The 22,643-nt window shown below is 45.7% G+C and overlaps 1 protein-coding gene across 4 annotated transcripts in view; it reads right to left on the reverse strand.

Moving 5' to 3' along the window:
- Nucleotides 1-22,643, reverse strand: part of MEGF11 (multiple EGF like domains 11) — a 386,527-nt gene that overhangs the window by 98,573 nt on the left and 265,311 nt on the right. For all 4 annotated transcript variants that reach the window (XM_088452756.1, XM_088452754.1, XM_088452755.1 and 1 more), the window contains exons 6-8: nt 5,962-6,208; nt 3,810-3,930; nt 3,562-3,698 (exon numbers count right to left, since the gene is read on the reverse strand). In XM_088452756.1, the coding sequence (XP_088308882.1) occupies nt 3,562-3,698; nt 3,810-3,930; nt 5,962-6,208 (505 nt within the window). The remainder of the gene's footprint in view (nt 1-3,561; nt 3,699-3,809; nt 3,931-5,961; nt 6,209-22,643) is intronic.

Here is a 22,643-nt window from a genome sequence, read left to right on the forward strand (position 1 = left end):
CAGCTGGTAGTAATGGAGTATGGAGGTAATATTTTACCTTCTAACAGAGAGGCAGTCGAATGTTAGGTTTACACTAAAAAATTTATTTTACCTTCATGGTTCACGTCTGAAGATGCCATTTTGGGATATAGCCATGATTTAAGCACAGGAAATTTGCAGAGCTGTATGTTAAAAATAGTTTTGTTTCTTTTTCATTTATGAGCAGTTTGTAGTAGTTGTAGAACTTTAGCAGCTAATTGTGGGTTTTCCAAAAATAAATAATTATTTGTATCAAAGATTGTTGATCTTCTACGCAGTGTCGGACTGGGGCAAGAAATGCCCACAGGGGGGATGCAGTGATAGGGACCCATACTTAGGGGTGTGGCCAGCCTTCAGAGGGGGTGTGGCTAACCACTAGAGAGTGCATGGTGTGGCCCCTTTAAAAAAAAAAAATCTATAGTAATTACTGCTAGTGCATGCATGATAATGTACCAGAATAATAACAGCAATGCATTGTAGAAGAGACACCATAGTCCTGTGCAGTATCATGTAACATATGTATAATGTATAATTCAAGCGCACAGTCGGGAACCTGATCCCTAGAGGAGGGGGTGGGCCCTCAGGCAGTGGTACCTACCTGGGGTTTCCCCTGTACACCTGTGGGCCAGTCCAACCCTGCTTCTACATATCTCCAATAAGAATGGTTGGCATGTCGGGGAATTATCAGAGGATCATTGATTCTTTTTGGGCATGTTCAAAAAGACAGCAGCACGCCTATATGCATTCATCTGCAGTCTCAACACATCCCATTGTGATCCGGCTATTCAGACTGAGACCAAGCAGATGTGTGGCCTTACTGGAATTACCGTTGTATAGAGGCCCATGTTTGCGCAGCTCTACTCAATAAAAATGTACTCATGACAGATTTCCTTGAAAGATAACCTCTCCTCTAGTGCATGCTGTATCTCCATATGAACAGCATGATGGTGAAGATATCGCCCTTCATAATGTTTAAGAGGGCAAATCAACTACATGCGACGTGGGAGTAATGTATGCAATGTGAAGTTGGGGTGGCATGTGAATGCCGATGACGGCACCTTACATCGCCCCAGGTTACTTCGCCAGTGCATCATGCATAGGGGTGTGCAGGAAAATGCACAAGGTTAGGGTGCCATATATACTGGTAGTGTGCACAGTATTCGATCTTACATCGCATATAACTGACTGGCCCCTAAGTGTTTTCCTTGCATCACCTCCTGGAGACCTACAAGACCACACTGCCTGAGAGTGTGACCTCACAGCTACTGCCATTGTTCAATAGCTTCCCAGGCAATAATAATAATGCTTTAGAGGTGACATACTCACTGAACATGTAAAACACATTCACTTCCTCGTTCATAAAACTAAGTATTGAGTTTCTTTATTGAACCCTGTGTCATTTCAATTGTTCACTGGCGACTTCTGCGGATCTTAAAACCATCAACCATTATTGTTTACAGCAGTAGGTAGCGTAATGTCTCAAACATATTAATTAAAAAGACACGCACATCCACATGATGGCAAAGGTTACTGCCGAACAAAATAAAAGCAGTAACATCTCTGACACAAGGAATAAACTAACTCTTACTTCACACAAATAATCTGGCCAAACTGTAGGTAACGTAGCTATCTAAAGCGCTGATGTCATAGAAGGAAAGTGTGTAACATTAGTGACATGCTCAGCCCTCCTAAATATCGTGCGCCGGATACACAAATCTTCAAATTAAAAAATGTACTGGCAAGTTCATAGTTTACTGACAGCCAGCAAACAGAAGACAGTCTGGCATAGTGTGACCATCTCCCTGGAAAATATTGCTCCAGACATTAGACTACGGTCCTGATTCAGAGCCGGACGCTCTGACAGAGCGCTGTGATCAGGGCGCTCTGGAGCGGCCTCCTGGCCGCTCGCATTGCTGTGGGTTGCCACCCGCAGCTAATGTGAGCGGCCATGATGATGGTCACGATGGTCAAGACCATCGCCACCATCGGGCTTGCGACGAGACCCTTGTGGTAGGGTCTTGTGGCCGCAAGTCCCAGAGAGCTTTCAGCTCAAACAGAGCCAAAAGCTCTCCCACTGACATCACTTGTGATGTCAGTGGGGCCGCCCCCAGATGCTAGGTGTTCTCATGGGAATGCCTCCGTCTGGGCTGCCACCCCCCGGCCCGCCCACCAAAGGGGGCGTGCTGTCACTCAACATCGACAGAACGCCCCCTTTGGTGCGAGGCTTGGAGCGACGGATTGCCTGTCGCTATCCGGGTCTCGCGCATGCGCACGACGGAGCCGGCTCCGTCGTGCGCATGCGCTCTGGGCCACCATCGACCCAGTTGCGAGCGCTCAGCGCTTGCGACTGGGTCTGAATCAGGCCCTGTGTACAGGCAGGTTGCAGGTAAAAATTTATGACGGCACTTGCAGCCAGTGTAAAGCCCAGTACACTGACAGCGATTGCCGTTTTAAAGTTTTACTTGCAACCCATCAGGAAGCAACAGCTTACAAATGTTGCCGCTTTGTAAATAAAGCCGTAATGCTGGCCATACACTATAGGGCCGATTTGTTGATTTTAGACGCATCGTACAATGAATTGTGTCAAAATTCGTGTAGTATTTAGATAGGATACGATCCAATGCGTGCTCCCGTATCGTATGATCAGATGTGCAACCCTTATTATCTATCGTAATCGTATGCAGATCGTGCCGTTTATTTGTACATGCGATGCATCGTGCGTCCGACCGACGTCATTTGAGTTACATTTTGAAGAAGTGTGTGTTCTTTCAATGACCTTCCCTCCTAAACTGCAGATAGATCGTATCGTGAGATCGTATGTACATCATGTGTCAATCGTACGGCTGGGACTGCCAGGGAGCTGCCAGGGAGTTCAAGGGAAATTGTAAGATGAATCTCATCTTATGCTGATCGTACTAGTGTATGGCCAGCATACAGTAAGTCTTTGAACATGACTTTGAAAATGGACAATACTTGGTCGTTTCATAAGAAGAGTTTGTAAGTTTTAAAAAATAATAAACGGTTGTGCAGAATGTAATCACACCCAGTAGGGCTGATCCCCTGATGCAACCCCCTGTGTGCTACTTGCAGAATTATGAGTCTAATAAGCGGGCTGATATTGGATTATTAGGTTTGGCAGGAGATGGAGCAGTCTTGCATAGGTTATGTTATTCTGTAACGTTCTCACATGAGCCCCAGGCATTGCAAGTGACAAACGCAGAGCTTGGCAATTTATAGCTTGGGTTATACTGCAGAGGTGCAGACAAGGTTGCAGCATCGGTTGCAGCATCGTTACTTAAAGAATTTACAATTAAATGCTAACCAATCAAACATTTAATTACAACAATACAGTGTATTATATTACTATGATCATGTGATAATAGAAGGCATGTGTGCCATGCATCCATGTAAGTAAATGTGCCCATAATTATTAATCCTGACAAGAGTACTAGGGTACTTATAGAAACTGCAAGTAGGTTACTCCGACAAGAAGGAGAAGGCAGATGGATCACCACCAGGTGGCTGCAGTGTTACGGATTTTACCTCTCCCCAGTGTATCCTGCCGCACACTGACACCTTCCAGTCACAGGGTCGCACTGTCCTCCATTGTGACACTGGCATTCCTGGCTGCAGTTCACCCCATATTTCCCTGAGGGGCATGGCTGGGCACAGACAGAACCCTATACAGAACAATGAAAAAAGTGGGAATGGGTCAGACATATACCAGGATGTGATGCTCTGTTGTTATGGTGAATATGGTGAACACAGAAAGTGAAAACAAGATTCCGTACCGTCCACCCTGCTGGACAAGAGCACTCGCCGGTCACATGGTGACATACACCTCCATTCTGGCATGGACAGTGCAGCTCGCATAGTGCTCCGTGACTTCCGGGTGGGCATAGTTCTTCACAACTATTGTAGGGATGGAAACACAAACATCCATTACACTTCCCATACAATGAGGATGCTCCCTTGCAGTGTGCAATCTGAGGGAACTACCTCTCTCGGCTTATAATTAGAGATGTGCGGTTCGGATTTACTCGGATATGTACAGATCTCAAAAACGTCATGATATTGGCTATCCGGCTGTCACATGTTTTGGATACCCAATAAGAGAAATCCGAACTTGCGATAATTTGGTTTATAAGAACCGAATAAAACCAAACCCGCACAACTCTACTTATAACTGTAATATAAGTGGATGTCTTGGACAGCATCATTCTAAGCACAAATATCTATTCTCTGGCTCTGATTTAGATTCTGGCAGAAGCCAAACAGCACCATAACGTGAACTTTGACGCACTGCGTAAGTACCAAAGCTGCAATTATCGTGGTGTCCCTCTACCCTACTCTGACAGGGAAACCACTGTGTGGGCTCCCGCTGTTCTAGTGTGATGTATTCCCAGCCTGGTCAGCACAGTCAGCATGGGGCTGGAGCCTCTGCTGAGGTGAGAGGAATAAATAATTAGCCAGTGGTCACCATTCTAGAGACAATCACAACCAGTTTGGGACTATAATAGAAGAAGGCAGAAATATGCATCTGGAGCAAGTATACGCCAGTCATCATTCTAATAAGAAAGGCGGTTGGGAGGGGCGCACTGCGCTACCACTTATTATTAGGTGCCAGTGCAGCTTAAACACTGCAAAAAACATATAGGCATATGATATAAAGTTGCACATGTTTTAAAACACACACAAATCAAAATAGAGATTTAAAAATATGTGTGTCCAGACCTACAGATGTGTCCTCATACACTATTGCTGCAGTCGCACCAAACAGCTCATTGCGGCGCCAGGTCCTGTGTGACTCGTCTTAAGCCAAATGTCTTTTTCACCCAAAAATGCGCCTTAGATGCAAATAGTTGCAACAATCCGCTTTGGGAGACTGCACTGATTCTTTTGATATAATACACTTGTATAACTGTGGGCCTGATTCAGAGCCGCTCGTAAACGGCCGCTCGTTCGCTCCAAGTGATGTTCGCACAACTGCGCATGCGTATGGGTTGTAATACGCATGCGCGAACCAGTCATTGCGGTCGGAAATTGTGTGCTCGCAAAATAGCGAATGCCTGCTAATTTGAGTGACAGAATGAGGCGTTTGTGGGTGGTGACAGGGGAAGGTGCTTGAAAACGGGGAGTGGAGATCCGAACGCAGGCGTGCCAAACGGTCAAAACGGGCGTTTTAAGGGTGTGCATAATTAACAAAGCAGCGTCATCGACCACGTCACTTGGTTGTTTCTTAGCCTGAACTGTTCGCATGATTGCGGTAGGAAAATCCAACCACAAGCACTGCGAGCAGTTCAGACGTCTTTCGATGTACTCGATTAATCAAATAAATAGCGGAGATGACGTAGGATGCGAGCGGCCAGGGGGCGTTTTTTAAAAAATAGCGAGCGCATGTTTAGTTCGCTCGTTCAGACATAGAGGTGTCAACAGACCGCAAAGAGCGAGTGCTCAATTTAAATATCCGGCCCCTTTTTCTGAACGAGCGAGCGCAAATAGCGTCCGGCTCTGAATCAGGCCCTGTGTGCGTGACGGATTCTGAATCTGTATATGAAGCCGCCACGGCTTTTTGCTATGCCAAGGTACATTACGCTTCGTAAACAGATTCAGTCGTTCACAGATATGCCAGTGTCACATATCAAATCAATCAGTCTCCTGAAGATGTTTTGCTGCATCCATTTGTGACTAAGATACCTTTTATTGGGGGGGGTTCTGGGCGTAAAAGACACAAAAACAACGTTCTGCACAAGTCGAGACACATGAGGCCTGGCAGCTCACTCGCACCAGGTGTCTCGTGCCGAATGGTATATTGAGGCTGGGTGAACAAGGACACAGCTAAAATCTAATAAACTGAATACACAGAGCTGTACGGATTAAGTCATCAGGTAGCAGAGCCTTTTCCTATAGCTCTGCATCAGTAGTTGTCTGCTGGGTACTCACAAAGCTCCAGTGTATCCAGGGGCACAGTGGCACTCGCCAGTCTTGTGGTCACATGTTGCTCCATTCTGACACTGACACCTCAGCTGACAGGCTTTGCCATAGGACCCGGGGTCACACCAGTCCTCACAGCGCCATCCTCTGTACCCCTCAGAGCACACACAGGCTCCAGTGATGGGATTACACAGCGCCTCGTTTTGACACTGGCAGCGGTTACTGCAGTGTGGGCCCCAGTGCTCGCTGTCACAGCCTGGAGGAGGAGAACACAGGAATATTGTACTCACACAACACAAACTCCATATTTAAAAACAGAGATAATGATACTCCCACCAGCCTACAGAAGTTACGTCCCTGACATCTCTATTTTTGTGGTAACATGACAATAAACCCTACCCCTCAAGCTGTTCTCCTTGGCTCAGAACTGTCCGTTGATCTCCACATTTAATCTATAACCCAGTCCTGTTATATACAGCTAAGAAATATTTCCGGAATACGCACATTATCTCACACTAGAAACCACAAAAACGTAACCTGTACAGCATAAGCACCAATACGGAGAAATAGAAGCAAGGACGCAGCGGCTAATGTATGCTTGCCCAGAAAACAGTGCTCAGACATGCCTGTGTTTCTCTAGACCCCCCCCCCCCCGTTACCTCCCCTAAATGCTGACCACATGTCTATCCTCTGTGCGAGCGTAATCGCAATTCAATCACTTTGAATCAACGCATGACTAACAATTGCTCAATCTGCATAAATATTGGTTTCGCATCCACACCTGAATCAGGCCCAATATACTGACTTAGGGCCTGTTTCAGAGTTGAATGTAAAGCAGATGCAATTACGGAGGCTTCACATGTTCAGAAATAAGGGCAGACTCCAGCCTGTATTCAGAGCCAACAGCATCTGCCCCATCTATCCACTGGGCAAATGAGGCATCTGGACCACACATTTGCACAAGCCCAATCCTTCGTGCAGGAGAGGGCACAGATTTCTGCATACACAAATCTCTGAGCTCACCCATGGCACTCTTGTCAGACTGCAAACACCCTGCTGCCTCTTAGTAATACCCGCTTAGTCGCAGGTGGTGATGCGGATGAGAGGTGCACAACGCTGGATCACCCAAAATTGCATCGAAATACCATACGCAGGCCCCAATGCATGCACAGTCTGCTACAGACAGAATTGCAACTCTGCATCAGACAATTAATGTACAAAATACACAGCATAACATAGTTGCCAACATGATAAAATAACTTCCTGGGGAACTTTGGTGCCAGCATCTGAACATGTGACGTGCGCCGCTGTCATGGCTGACCTCGGTTCACTACAATCCCAATCATTTTGGAAAAAATTATTAGGCAGTTAAGTGGTTAAATGAATAGGAGACACGGTGGTACTGTAGCAATAATCCCCTAGCGTGACATACAACCAATTCCATGGCACGGTCACGTCTCTTTCACCTTTACTGAGCTAGCTTAGATCTCATTGGATTAACATAATACACATTAAAACAAGCCTCTGGGTTCCCCAATCACAGCCAGGCTCAAGCCTAGGTTGCCATGTGGGTAATGAAATTTATAATAGCTTGGTAATTGGTAGAGGGAAGTATATTACCATTCATAATACATGAATGTTCCTAATGAACAGCTAAGTGATTACATGAATAAGTAAAATTATAGGTGACAATAATTATGCACGGTTTATAAGGATTTGATATATATACATTATCTCTCTGTAATGAATAATTGATATACATACCATGCATTTTATGACAAAATATTTCTTATTGCACTATGGTTTAACTAAGCCAATAATCCACAAAATATCCGTCCTTCAGGAATCTTTTCCACAAGTTGTGTGAAGACATGACATCCGGATTGTAAAGAGGATTGCCTAATATCATTTACATATTACAGAAAATTAACACATGAATTAATAATCGTGTTTTACAATTATTTTCTACCACTTCATATTAATTATATTTTGAACAATATAACATTTACTTTGTAGACAAAGAAAATGTGGTTGCAGAGAGTACATCAGTAATCCAAACAGTGAACAGAAGGTAGCAAAGCTGGTTCATGAAACAGTTTAAGGACCCTCTGCAGAGTCTATGGAGGGGATGAGGGTCAGCATTTGGACAGCTACAGTTAAGTGCATATTGGTGGTGTTAAGCTCTGAGCACACGGTTTGGTACATATGACAGGATAATGTCTCCCACAGCCGACAACAGAAGATGACTTTGGCCTGGTAGTTTTAAAAAAAATGCGGAAACAGTTCCATTTTGTTTTACACTTAAGTTCATTGATACGTACGCAATATCATTGATACAGCCAGAAAGTTGCGGTAAGCATGACAAATGCTTTAGTATATCCCACCCTAAATGACATTTACAGTGCTGGAGCAGGACTCACTGGCACCTTGTGCCATCTCTGCCCCAAACACCTGATGACACGTGAGGGGGGAGGGCCGCCGTGCAGGAGAAAGTGTAGAGCAGCAGCGCTATGGCCAGCAGTGCGCCATTCCAGAATCCTGCTAGCTAGATGCAGGGGCGGTGACGGTGCAGCCGCAATGGTCCTACGCCCTGGACGATGACCCCACCGACACACCACTCCCTACGGCCCTACATATTTATTAAACTAAATTTGTGGCCAATCGTTTATAATGTTGACATTTATAATGAGGGTCTCTTTGCAAAAACAGTTCCCATAGCTGTCTCTGAAAGGCATGTTCACCAAGCTTAGCTTTTTGCATCTTGGCCCTGGTAGCTAACGCCATCTTCAGATAGCATTAGCCCATAATTAATGCCATCTGGGCTTATGGGCCACTGTATTGACAATATTTTTGGAAAGGTTCCTTCGAATCTCCCCCTGCCAGCCCAAACTGGTGCATGCACAGCCCAACTCCGTGGCATGTACATTAGCATTGCCAGGTCCGTGCCTGGGCTATCACTTTACTTCTAACTGTACGCCGGGTAGGCGAGACACATAGAAAATTAAATATCATTATTTCTTATTGACACGATATGCCGTGATAAGGAACGGTATTTAAAGGGGCAAAATTCATAATAATGTTAATTATGCCCCTATAACCTTATGATAAGCCATTACAACCAGAATCGGTATGATATGCCGGCTGCCGCATGGCCGGGAGTTCGAATCCCGGCAGCGGCAGCCCGATAAAACAGCAGAGCCCGGCAGCAGAAGCCCGACAGCGCTGGAAATCCCGATCGTGGTGAGGTAAGTATGAACTGATCTAACCTAACCCTAACCCTCCTTAGGGGTGCCTAACCCAAACTTCCCCCCCTGTGCCTAACCCTAATACCCCCCCCTTTCCCGCTGCCTAAACCTAAGTCCCCCGGGGGGGTGCCTAACCCTAAGTCCCCCCCAGGGGTGCCTAACCCTAACCCTCCCTCCCCCTAGCCTAACCCTAACCCTCCCGGGGGGTGCCTAACCCTAAGTTCCCCCCGGGTGCCCTAAACCTAACCATCCCGCGGCTGTCCGCTCGCGGCGCCCGGCATCTGCTCGATCGGGATGCCGGGCACCTGTCTCCCGGCGTTGGGGAAATGAGTGGCGTCTAGATATAGACGCTAGTCATTTATCCCACGGCGGGATAAAGCAGTCGGGGTGCCGGCTGCTGGGATTCCAGCAGCCGGCTTCCCGATTGTATACCCCAGAATCCTATAACAGCCACCTTGCCCATAAAGCCAACTACAGTATGCTTACTGGTACTTAGATGCCACTAAGATTTTCTGTTGGGTAGTAATGGCTTATCAATGGTCCGTGTAATTCTAAAGGATAAACAGGACACAAATCTGGTCTAACAAATAATCAATACAAATAGAACCACAGGCAAGGTTCTGTATTAATGCTGCAAATTCAGTAACTGAGAAATTATATAAGAACATCTGGCGAGAGGTTCCACAACAGCACAGCACATGCACAATAGTACTAATGGTGATGATAACAATACTACTGAGGCAGGGTAAGATAACCGACATCTGTAAAGAGGCGGCAAACATAGTAATAAAGATAATACAAAGTGCAAAATAATGGAGATACAGCAATAAACAGTTAACAAAACTGCAAAGTTATCTAATAATAACAAGGGCTATGGCAGAAGAATAATCATTAGAAGCACGTGAGAGACAGCCCAGGAGGGAGCAGAGATGCTGACTGTCCTCCCTGTGCAACCTGCACAGATGCTTGCCGGCTACTAACGTGGGTGTGATGCAGAGTTGAGCATACAGTACACCTGTTTACAGAGCATGGGGTACATGTAATAGAGTGCCACGCAGGCATCTGCGAGTTTCCGGCAAGGTTGGTTTTGCCTTTTAATTGAAATAAAACATCGGGTACACTCGACCTAAACTTGCAGATTTGCATGATTCTGCCACTTATTTCTGGATATGTGGGATGGACGGGACAGGGACAAGCACAGTGAAGGTGTGTTCACGCAATTTCCAAAACATGCACTCAGGGAAAAAGCCAAATTTATGCCCAGGAAAGCCGCATTATATGCAGGTAGTCAGCCGTAGGTGCAAATAGCAGATGGTGATGACGGTCACAGCACTAACAAAGTTGCTTTTGCTACTGATAAGTCCCTCCTTGTGATGAAATCGTGGACCACAAAAGATAGCGTTACTCCGATAACACGCCATGGTGCTGCTGCATGCTGTCGTCTAAGTGAAACTGCTCATGGAGTTGCTAACACAGAGCCTGATTCAGAGATGTATGCTAATCTGATGGTTCTTACTTACTTATAGTATTCCTTGTTTCAGTGATTTATTAGTAAATACGAAGCATCATTTTGTATTCGGGTCTGTGCCCTGACAACAAGTACAGGTCAGCTTGGGGGGAGGGGGGAAGAGCTGTGAATAGGACAGAAGTCTTTGCTGGCTAGCGTACAAGAGTGTTTTCTACAGGACATTGAAAAGCACAGTGTCTGAATTTCACACCGTAATCATTTCAGATTTGTAGCTGGCACCTAAACCCTTTACAGCTTCTTAATGATTAAATACACTAGAAAACAATAATGTTGATGGAACATAAACAATCAATATTATAGCAAACAAAATGTTTATTATCTGGAGGTAAATCAACCTGCACACAGTAAACTAACACTAAAACAAAAGGTACGCTTCGCGCAAACAATGACTAGTAAGATAAAAAGCCGGCTAGCAAACCGAGCATCGCATTCCGTGGCACATACAGACCAGCTGCCACATTAAATCTGTACAATTAGGGCCATTCACTAGCTGTAAAAGGTGCACATGTCCTTCTCCTAGTGCTTTTCAAGGAGCTCACATCACGGACTTTGGAAACGGAGCCATAAAGCTCTATCTGCAGCTAGCGGATTGGATAAATCTAGGAAGGAACATGATGGAAATGTCACATAGAAGTCCAATCTACAACAACTTTCCAATCACCCAGTTATTCATTTCATATGTTTCTGCTGAATACTGCTCTGTCTTATTTATGGCTTAAAATAATGATGAGAATGAAGGGACTTCAGTGTTTCCAGATTTATTTGCAGTAAGTTTGGACATCTCTGCCAAAAATAAAGGGATAATTCAGAGGTGAAGGCAATGCCCGTCGCTGCTGCGATCCCGTAAGTAGTGGTGAGAACATTATTCAAATGTCACAGCTGCTGGGATTTATACTGAGGCGCCCACTAGTGGTGTAAAATCGGACTTCTGTGATACCCTATGGTCGCTAAGAATGCAAGGAAGATACCAGAGTCTAATGGGGGGTATCCACTTAGCGATTTAAACAAGCGATTGCACGATAACGATGTCGTTATCGTGCAATCGCTTGCAAATCACGCATGCATGGTGCATGTTTTGGACGGAAGCGACCCGCGATGCGCGTGCCCGCGGGTCGCTTCCGACATCGCCCGTACATGCAGGTCAACCTGACGAACTCGTCAGGTTCTGCATGTGTGGGGATGCGGGATGTGCCGAGACTGAACGAGTGAACATTAAGTCTAGGCACATCACTAGCTATACAAACGACAGCACGATTGCAATGTCGCAATCGTGCTCTCGTTTGTATATCGCTAAGTGGATACCCCCCCCATTAAACTCGGTGTTCAAATTTGCTGGGACACACCCTTGAAATAATCTCAATACGCCTGCAATTTAGTCGCCACTGCCCCCTTTACATCCCCCAAACGGTCGCGGTCTGCTAATCACTCTAACCACTACGACCGCAGTCTCAAGAAGATCACAGAACAGTGCGACTCTGACGTATGTGCACACTGAGAGCATCGGCTGTTGGCGACCAAAATCGGAATCAGACCCAAAGTCCTCTTGCAGACTTATGAATAATATGTGTCCCCTGGTGAATGCTATGTGCTCCTCTAATAGAGGAGTTTGTTTCAACTCACAATGCCACCATTTTATGCGTCTATGCCTTAATGGATGTGTTCCTTGCGCAATACAGATATGGTATGCCATCACACCCTGTGGTTAACTGCAGATTCAGCAGTCTCACAGAGTGAGATTGCTGTCACTCACAACATGGTGGAGCTGCTAATTTACAGAATTGTGTGTTCATTGTAATACACATGCAGTCTATGCAACTGAGGTCTGAGCAGTTATGTGGCACACACATCTCATTCAGTGCCCACTATCTTCCCATTCAGTCACCACAACAATCCCACTGGGTTTCAACATCCTTCTCACTCCATACATTCATCTCATTCAGAATACACATTCAGCTTCCTAATTGCTAAAACTATCATAATCGTCTATGCATGTACGCTTTCTTCCCCTATACGCCTCCATGCTGCTATAACTTTCCCAATTCCTACTGCTGTGTGGTCTCCCAACTGTGCTAGTCTGTGTTACCTCATCACACCAATCTGTCTTTCCCCATCCGCACCACCATATCTTCCTGCATCTGTGCCACTCTGTTTCCGTCAATCCTCACCACTGCCTTCCCCCTAGCCATGCCACTGTCTTCCCCTCATCTGTGCCACTCTTTCTTCCTCCTTCTGCACCACTCTGTCTCCCCTCAACATTCGCACCAATTTGTCTTCCCCAATCCCTACTGTTGTGCGTTCTCCCATTGTGCTAGCCTGTATTCCCTCATCTGAACCAATCTGTCTTTACCCATCTGCACTGCTCTGTCTTCCCGCGTCCATGCCACTCTGTACCCCATCCACATCGCTCGGTTCCCCCAAACTGTGCCACTCTGTCCCCCCCCATCCGCACCACTGTTTTCCACCTATCTGCATCACTTTGGCTCCCCTCCATCTGCGCTGCTTAATCTTCCCCCCTCTCCACGCCTTTCTGTCTCCCCATCTACTCCACTCTTATTCAATCTGCATACAATTCTGTGAATTAGCAGCTCCACCATTTTGTGAGTGACAGCTATCTTACTCTGTGAGAGTGCTGAATCTGCAGTTAACCACAGGCTTATAATATATACTCACACACACACTGAAGTGCCAAAAGTCATTGTATAGCAGTATGTTATCAGACATCTCTTGAGTCAGTTTGAACATGGGTTAGGTTTCTCTTGGCAAGGCAAAGAGAATTATCAGAGTTCGAATGGGGCATGAAATTGGGTTTTTCCAAAGTTGTTGTACCTCATGGAATACATTACCGCCCACCGTGGACAGCCTAGTGGTCGACGGTGTCTAGCTAGAATTGTCTGGAGTAAAAGACAAGCGACACTGGATGAAATTACATCCACATTCAATGCAGGAGTTACCGGATGCATATCCAGCAAATCAGTGCAGTGTTCATTAGCTTTCATGGGATATGGGAGCAGAAGACCCACCAAAGTGCCCGTTACCACTGCGACACCGGACACAGCTCCTCACCTGGGCTTGTGACGTTGCTAATTGGACCCTGGAGGACTGCCAACATGTGACATGGTCCGATGAGTCACGGTCCCAGGTGTTTCGGACTGATGGTAGGGTTAGGGGTTAGGGTCTGGCGCAGACCCCATGGACCCCAGTTATCAGCAAGGCACTGTGCACGCTGCTGTTGGTTCCATAATGGTGTGGGGTGTCTTTATGTGGTGTAGCATTAGTCCACTGGTCCGCCTGAACATGTCATTGACTGAATTCATGTACCTCTACAACAATGGAATATTCCAGCAGGATAAAGCACTGTGTAATCGATCCCAAGTTGTCCAGAACTGGATCGAGGAGCAATCTGTAGAACTGCGATGAATAGTGTGGTCACCATGTTCCCCTAACATTAAACCAATTGAACATTTATGGAACGTGTTGGAGAGGTCCATTCGCACCCAAGATCCTGCAATTACAAATATCAGGCAGCCGTGGGAAGCTATCCAGACGGCATTGGTCAACATCTCTCCAGATGTCTTCCGTTCACTTATGGAAGTGATGCTACGTCGAGTTGCTGCACTTCGCTGGGCTACAGGCTGTCCTACACGTTACTAAGCATCTATCCCATGACTTTTGGCCTTTCATTGTATGTACAGTATGTATAAATATATACAGTCAGGTGCATAAATATTGGGACATTGACAGAATTTTCATATTTTGGCCTCTATTCACCACCACAATGGCTTTGAAATGAATCAAATAAGATGTGCTTTAACTGCAGACTTTCAGGTTTAATTTGAGGGTAATTACATCCAAATCAGGTGAACGGTGTAGGAATTACAACGGTTTCTATATGTGTCTCCCACTTTTTAAGGGGCCAAAAGTAATGGGACTATCAACTCAAAAGCAATTTCATGGACAGGTGTGGGCTATTCCCTCGTTATTTCATTATCAATTAAGCAGGTAAAAGGTCTGGAGTTGATTCTAGGTGTGACATTTGCATTTGGAATCAGCTGCTGTCGACTCTCAATATGAGATCCAAAGAGCTGTCACTATCAGTGAAGCAAGCCATCATTAGGCTGAAAAATCAAAACAAACCCATCAGAGAGATAGCAAAAACATTAGGTGCGGCCAAATCAACAGGTTTGGTACATTCTTAAAAAGAAAGAACGCAGCAACACCAAAAGACTCGGAAGACCACGGAAAACAACTGTGGTGGATGACAGAAGAATTAATTCCCTGGTGAAGAAAAACCTCTTCACAACAGTTGGCCACATCAAGAACACTCTCCAGGAGGTAGGTGTATATGTGTCAAAGTCAACAATCAAGAGAAGACTTCACAAGAGTGAATATAGAGGGTTCACCACAAGATGTAAACCATTGCTGAGCCTCAGAAACAGGAAGACCAGATTAGAGTTTGCCAAACAACATCCAACATCCTATGGACAGATGAGACAAAGATCAACTTGTACCAGAGTGATGGGAAGAGAAGAGTATGGAGAAGGAAAGGAACTGCTCATGATCCAAAACATACCACCTCATCAGTGAAGCATGGTGGTGGTAGTGTCATGGCGTGGGCATGTATGGCTGCCAATGGAACTGGTTCCCTTGTATTTATTGATGATGTGACTGCTGACAAAAGCAGCAGATTGAATTCTGAAGTGTTTCGGGCAATATTATATGCTCATATTCAGTCAAATGCTTCAGAACTCATTGGACGGCGCTTCACAGTGCAGATGGACAATGACCCGAAGCATACTGCAAAAGTAACAAAAGAGTTTTTTTAAGGCTAAAAAGTGGAATGTTATGCAATGGCCAAGTCAATCCCCTGACCTGAATCCGATTGAGCATGCAGTTCACTTGATGAATACAAAACTGAAGGGAAAATGCCCCAAGAACAAGCAGGAACTGAAGACATTTGCAGTGGAGGCCTGGCAGAGCATCACCAGGGATGAAACCCAGCGTCTGGTGATGTCTATGCGTTCCAGACTTCAGGCTGTAATTGCCTGCAAAGGATTTGCAACAAAGTATTAAAAAGTGAAAGTTAGAGTTAGGATTGTTTAGTTTGTCCCATTACTTTTGGACCCTTAAAAAGTGGGAGGCACATATAGAAACCGTTGTAATTCCTACACTGTTCACCTGATTTGGATGTAATTACCCTCAAATTAAATCTGAAAGTCTGCAGTTAAAGCACATCTTGTTTGTTTCATTTCAAAACTATTGTGGTGGTGAATAGAGGCCAAAATATGAAAATTCTGTTAATGTCCCAATATTTATGCACCTGACTGTATGTATATATATATATATATATATATATATATATATATTTTGTGTGTATATATATATATATATATATATATATATATATATTAATTGAGTGGATTTCCTCAGTATTTAGAAGGCAATGAGGTGCAGTATTGCTCTACCACAACAATGAGTTGAGGACATTTGCTCTCTCTATGCATATATATTTATATATTTGCGTTATTGGTAATATTGGGATTATTAGTAATGCCTGTTAATGTAGTGCAGCCCATCCTAAGTGTTAAGCTGGGTACACACTAGACAAGTTTTTAAATGATTTGTAATTTTCCCACGGATCGGAACGATAAATCGCTCAAATCCTCCAGTGTACTCAGATCTGCCGTACATGCTGCTCAATCTGAAGATGTGACTGATGACCCCATGCATTTGGATGCGGCGGGGGATGACATATCGTGCAGTCCTTCACCAAATCGTGTGGTGTATTCGGACTGCACCATATGTCGTCCGTCGCATCTGCCGTCGGCTGGGTACACAGGTCGTCTAGTGGGTACCCAGCTTTAGTTCTTTATTATTAAGCACTCGCTATGCTGCTGAGCATATTGGGACTGATTCGAAGTCATATGTAATATGAATGCACTTCCGTATGCCCACTGCGAAGAGAATGCAAACTAAATGTGACTGGAATTCTACTATATACATCAATGCAAACAAACATCCCTCTTTTCTGTCCACAAAAGTAGCTGTCATCACTATCATCAGCACTTACACCTACACCATGCCAAGTGCTGGAGTTGAGACTGAGGACCTCATTGAGAGCCTATCGCAAAATGCGAGCGCTCGCTCTGAATGAGGGCGGCCGCTTCACATTTTAAATCCGGCCTCCTGGCCACTAGCTAAGCTGTGGGTGACCACCCACAGCTTTAGCGAGTGACCAGGTTGAAGGTCGCGATCGTCTCGACCATCGCGACCATCGGGGCTTGCGATGAGACCCTTGTGGTAGGGTCTCGTCTGCCGCAAGCCCCAGTGAGCTTTCGGCTCTAATAGAGGGGTGGGTTTAGGCTATGGATAGAATACTCACTAAAATTTGTCTGGATTTTGACCATCTGGATTCCTCTGCCGGTATTGTGACCGTCAAGATGGTCTCCGCTGGGCTATCGTACACAACAGGTACTTCTGAATAAGGGCATTCTACATGGATTTGTGGACTAAGATGGTGGCTGCTCTGCATAGCACTGGTGCACTGAAACTTTGGAGGCGTATTTGTAAAGGAAGAAAAAGGAACTTGGGGTGGCCCAGCACTTTGATAGCGCTCGAATGCCCTAGTGACATCTGACCAAAGCCCTTATCATGTGCACTACCACTGTGCACATTGTCCCAATTCTCCTAACTAAAATATACGAGACCTATGTAACAGAGGGATTTGCGGTTACACTTATCTATGGGGTAGGCAGAGAAACAAAGTCAAAGTCAACACTGTGGGCCTGATTTATCGGGAATCTGCGCGTGCGCAGGACACATTCTGCGAGAGTGCAAAATGGGTCCTGCATAGTCACACGCAGACCCTTCTATGCCTCTGCCTGATTGACAGACAGAGGTATTTGAGGAACGGAGTGGGGGCGGCTGGCGTTCCCGGAAATGGGGGTGTCTCCCCCCCCATTTTCAGGGAGTGGAAAGCCCAGTGTCGACCGTCGCAGTGTCCTGGGCTCGCCAGCCGAACAGCCTGAGTAAGCTGAGGCTTACACGGCTGGCTGGCGGTCCGGCGTCGTCCACCATGGTGACCCCATCCTGCGACCTCCGTCGCAGTGCTGGGATTGCAAATGCAGCAGGGAGTGTCATACACCTCCTGCTGCATTTGCATTATAGCAAGGACGTAACTGTACAGCTGCCTGCATCCAGCTGTGCAATTGCAATCCTTTCTGAATCACCCCCTGTGTCCATTGGCCAAACTGAGACAGAACCAAAGAAAATTTAATTTTGCCACCAGAGGGCACCATTCTCCTGGAGACAATAAGGTGTTTTATAATATACCAAAGTAAAGATGGCAAAATTGATAAATGTCTAGATAAATGTGGATGAAGGATGACTGATATTGGACACTGTGTGCCAACTGCACTGACAGGTCCCCGGACTGCTGAATTCGCCAGTGTGTGATTAGCATCTTGAATGTGTATAATAAAGGGCATATTTTCTCTTTAAAGGGGACTTTTCAAATATTCCTGGCAGGAACCTGTACATGGATATAACACTTATCTATTACTTAAAATAAGCCCACAACAACCTTAGTAGCTGTACTCGCTGTAAGATAAGAAACAACATGCAGAGTAAGCTACCCGAGCTGTGCACTTGGGGCATGATACCGAAATTTACACTAATGCTATTGGAAATTCCAATCTGTTACGGAGCAGAGAGACGCCCTCTGCTGCCTTCTCATATCTGTCCGACAAGTTCAACGGCGTAACCGTCGTGAACATCGACACAAAGATCGGGCAGCCATGCAGCTTCTGAGTGAAGTCTGACCAACCTTAAACACTGCGGTTGTCCTGACATACTGAGAGCTCTCATGCTGCGAAGGAGATCGCAATGGCTAATTTATGTACGCCCATGAAAAGGGGTTTAAGCGATCCTGACATGCCTGTTTTTGCCTAACCACCCCCCCGTTACCTCCCCCAAACGCTGACTACCTGTCACTCATTTTGCGCGTGAATCCTCTGTGCGAGCGTAATCACAAACCAATAGCTTCGCATGCGCAGTATAGCTTTCACGCATGTGCAATGACTAAAAATCGCTCAATCTCTGTAAATATCGGCATTGGGTAAATCTCAGAATCAGGCCCTTAGTCTGCATTTACAGTCCAGGAACTCTGACAGGGAGGAATCCTTATGTTATTCTGATTTTGTAGGAATTTTGCGGATATGTTTTGAGTGGGTGCTTTGCATCCTCTAATATAGGTTTTGATCTATAAAAATCTCTGATTAAAAAAAAACTGGAAAGGAGCCTTAAAACCAAGAACACTTCTTGGGTTACACAATGGTTATTTCCTATAAAGAAGAAAGAATACTCAAGAGCTATGTTGAGCAGGCAGGTCCACACGCTTTTATTCCCTCCATCTAATAGAGCAGTCACACAAGACAAAAAGCTTTCCATTCTCTTATTGCTGCTCTCATTAAATGAGAATAAATGCAGGCAGGTGACACGAGACTCAGAGAATTGAAATAAGCGTTTTCTTAAAAAACAAAAAGCTAATTATTTGTAACACAAAAATCCCTCTAAGAGGCAGAAATATGTGTCTGATGTGTTCAGTTAATAATAGCACATATTAGTAGACAACGGCAAAAGTATGGTACAAAAAAACAGAATCAATGCTGTGCAGAGCAATATATATTATATATATATACACACACACACACATACACATACACACACACACACACACACACACACACACACACACATATACAGTGGTCATATAGCCCGGCACTCCCCTGACCCGTAGGTATAAGGCACCCGGGTGCCCTCTGGATGAATGGTTGATGCAGACAGAAAAAGTACAGTGGCACTCCAGGATTTGGTAAATCAGATAAACTGTATTGAAGTCACAATAATGACAGCCGATGTTTTGATAAAGGGGCGTTGTGGCCACGAAATGTCGGCTGTCATTATTGTGACTTCAATACAGTTTATCTGATTTACCATATCTCGGAGTAACACTGTACTTTTTCTATCTGCATACCTGCACGGGTGTAATAAAGTTTTGCAGCTACCTGCACCGATGCAATAAAGTTTTTTCTGTTTATTGTGGCACAGTGTACATGACGTAATGCTGCAACGCTGAGGAGTGGAACCGCGGCCTGGATGAGGATGAGTAGCAACCAGAAGACACAGTAAAAGGTAAGTGTCTGTAGGCTAGAGGCGTGGGTTGGAGCTGAAGAGACCCTGGGGGATGGAGAGGCAGAAGGGCTGGAGAGGTAGAAGGAGGCTGGCTGGAGAGACACTGGGGATCTGGAGAGACACTGGGGGCTGAAGCTGGAGAGACACTTTGGGGCTGGAGAGACAGAAGGGTGCTGGCTAAACCTGAAGAGGCATTGGGGGCTTTTCTGGAGAGACATAAGAGCTGGAGAGACACTAGGGACTGCAGCTGGAGTAACACTGAGGGGCTTTGCTGGAGATATAGAAGGGGGCTAGAGATAGAAAGACTCTGGGGGTCAGCAGACACACTGGGGCTGCAGCTGGAGAGACACTGGGGGGCTGGAGACAGAAGGGGGCTGGATAGTGCTGGAGAGACACTGTGGTACTTTGCTGTAGAGACAGAAATGAGCTGGAGTGACTCTGGAGGTCTAAGAGACTCTGGGGATCTCAAAATAAAGTGGCAGAAGGAGGCTGGCTGGATCTGGAGAGACACAGGAGAGCTGCAGAGACACTGGCAGGCTGGGGAGATACTGGGGGCTGGAGAGACAGAAGGGGGCTGGCTGGAGCTGTGGACATACTAGGGAGGGTATGGAGAGACACAGAAGGCTGAAGAAATATGGAATCGGTATGGAATCTCGGCTGCCGCATGGCTGGGAGTTCGATTCCTGGCAGCGGCAGCCGGTCAGATCAGCAGAGCCTGGCAGCTGAAGCCCGACAGCGCTGGAAATCCCTATCGTCCCTAAGGTAAGTATAATCTAACCTAACCTAACACCCTAACCCTCCTTAGGGGTGCCTAACCCTAACCTCTCCCCCAAGTGCCTAACCATAACCCCCCCTCTAAGTGCCTAACCCTAACCCCCCCCCTTCCACGCTGCCTAAACCCAAGTCCCCCGGGGGGGTGCCTAACCCTAACCTCCCCCCGGGGGTGCCTAACCCTAACCCCCCCTTCCCCTAGCCTAACCCTAACCCTCCCGGGGGGGTGCCTAACCCTAAGTCCCCCCGGGTGCCCTAAAACTAACCCTCCCCCCGCGGCTGTCCGCTCGCGGCACCCGGCATCCCTTCGCTCGGGATGCCGGGCGCCTGTCTCCCGGCGTCGGGAAAATGACAGGCGCCTAGATATAGACGCCGGTCATTTATCCCACGCCAGGATAAAGCAGCCGGGAGGCCGGCTGTCGGTATTAAGGCAGCCGGTTTCCCGACTGCATATCAGAAATACAATGGGGTATGAGGCTGCAGAGAACTGGGGGGAAGTGGCTGGAGATTATCCACAACTGGCAGAATTAGAAGAAAAAAAGCTTGAGGACAGTAATCTTCATTAAGGCTCCAATTTGAAACATTACTGTTACAAATGGTACCACATTAGCAAATACAGTTTAATAATATAATATTGTTTGATCATCTCTGATCAAACAATATTTGCACCAAAACTTATGTATTTGGTTGAACCTCTGCTATATGATGATGACGACATTGGTAATATAACTACGCAAACAGGCACCTTCCGGACCATGTGATCTCCTACTGTACGTGAATACTGAAAATCAATATTTGGTGTGACCACCCTTTGCCTTCAAAGCAGCATCTATTCTTCTAGGTACACTTTCACAAAGTATTATATAGTCAGGTGTATGATTACCCAATCATACAAAACAGGTGATAATGATCATCATTTTCATATGTAGGTTGAAATAATCATTAATTGAAACAGAAACAGCTGGGTAGGAGGCTTAAAACTGGATGAGAAACAGCCAAACTCTGCTAAAAAGGTGAGGTTGTGGAAGACAGTTTCATGTCACAGGTCATACACCATGGCAAAATTGAGCACAGCAACAAGACACAAGATAGTTATGCTGCATCAGCAAGGTCTCTCCCAGGCAAAGATTTCAAAGCAGACTGGGGTTTGATGTACCAAAGCTCTTTTGAAGAAGCACAAAGAAATGGGCAACGCTGAGAACCGTAGATGCAGTGGTTTGGCCAAGGAAACTTAGTGCATCCGATGAAAGACACGTCATGCTTACTTCCCTTGGAAATCGGAAAATGTCCAGCAGTGCCATCAGCTCAGAACTTGTAGAAACCAGTGGGACCCAGGTACACCCATTTACTGTTCGGAGAAGTCTGGAGAGAAGTTGTCTTCATGGAAGAATTGTGGCTAAAAAGCCATACCTTCTACGTCGAAACAATGCCAAGCGACTCAACTATGCACAAAAACATAGGAGCTGGGGTGCAGAAAAATAGCAGCAAGTGCTCTGGACTGATGAGTCAAAATTTTAAATATGTGGCTGTAACAGAAGGCAGGTTGTTCGCTGAAGGGCTGAAGAGCGGTATAATAATGAGTGTCTGCAGGCAGAAGGAACAACCTCCCTGCCGAGCTCCTTCAAAACCTGTGTGTAAATGTACCTAGAAAAATGGATGCTGTTTTGAAGAGAGTGGTCACACCAAATATTGATTTGTTTTAGATTTCTCTTTTGTTCATTCACTTAGTTTATTTTTTTATCAATTAATAAAATGCAAACACTTCTATTTTTGAAAGCATTCTTACATTCTGGGGCACCAAATGTATACTTTCTCAAAGGGCAACAGGTCAGCTCCTCTCTGAGGGAGAGAAGAATGATGATGAGAGGTGGTTAATAAATGGGCATTAATCAATTTGCAAGGACCAGCCCTGCAACTGGGATGCAGTCAGGATACCGGCGGGCGGGCTAGACACTGAC

This window comes from Taudactylus pleione, unplaced genomic scaffold (assembly GCF_031769625.1).
Source record: "Taudactylus pleione unplaced genomic scaffold, aTauple2 ptg000556l, whole genome shotgun sequence".
NCBI lineage: Eukaryota > Metazoa > Chordata > Amphibia > Anura > Myobatrachidae > Taudactylus > Taudactylus pleione.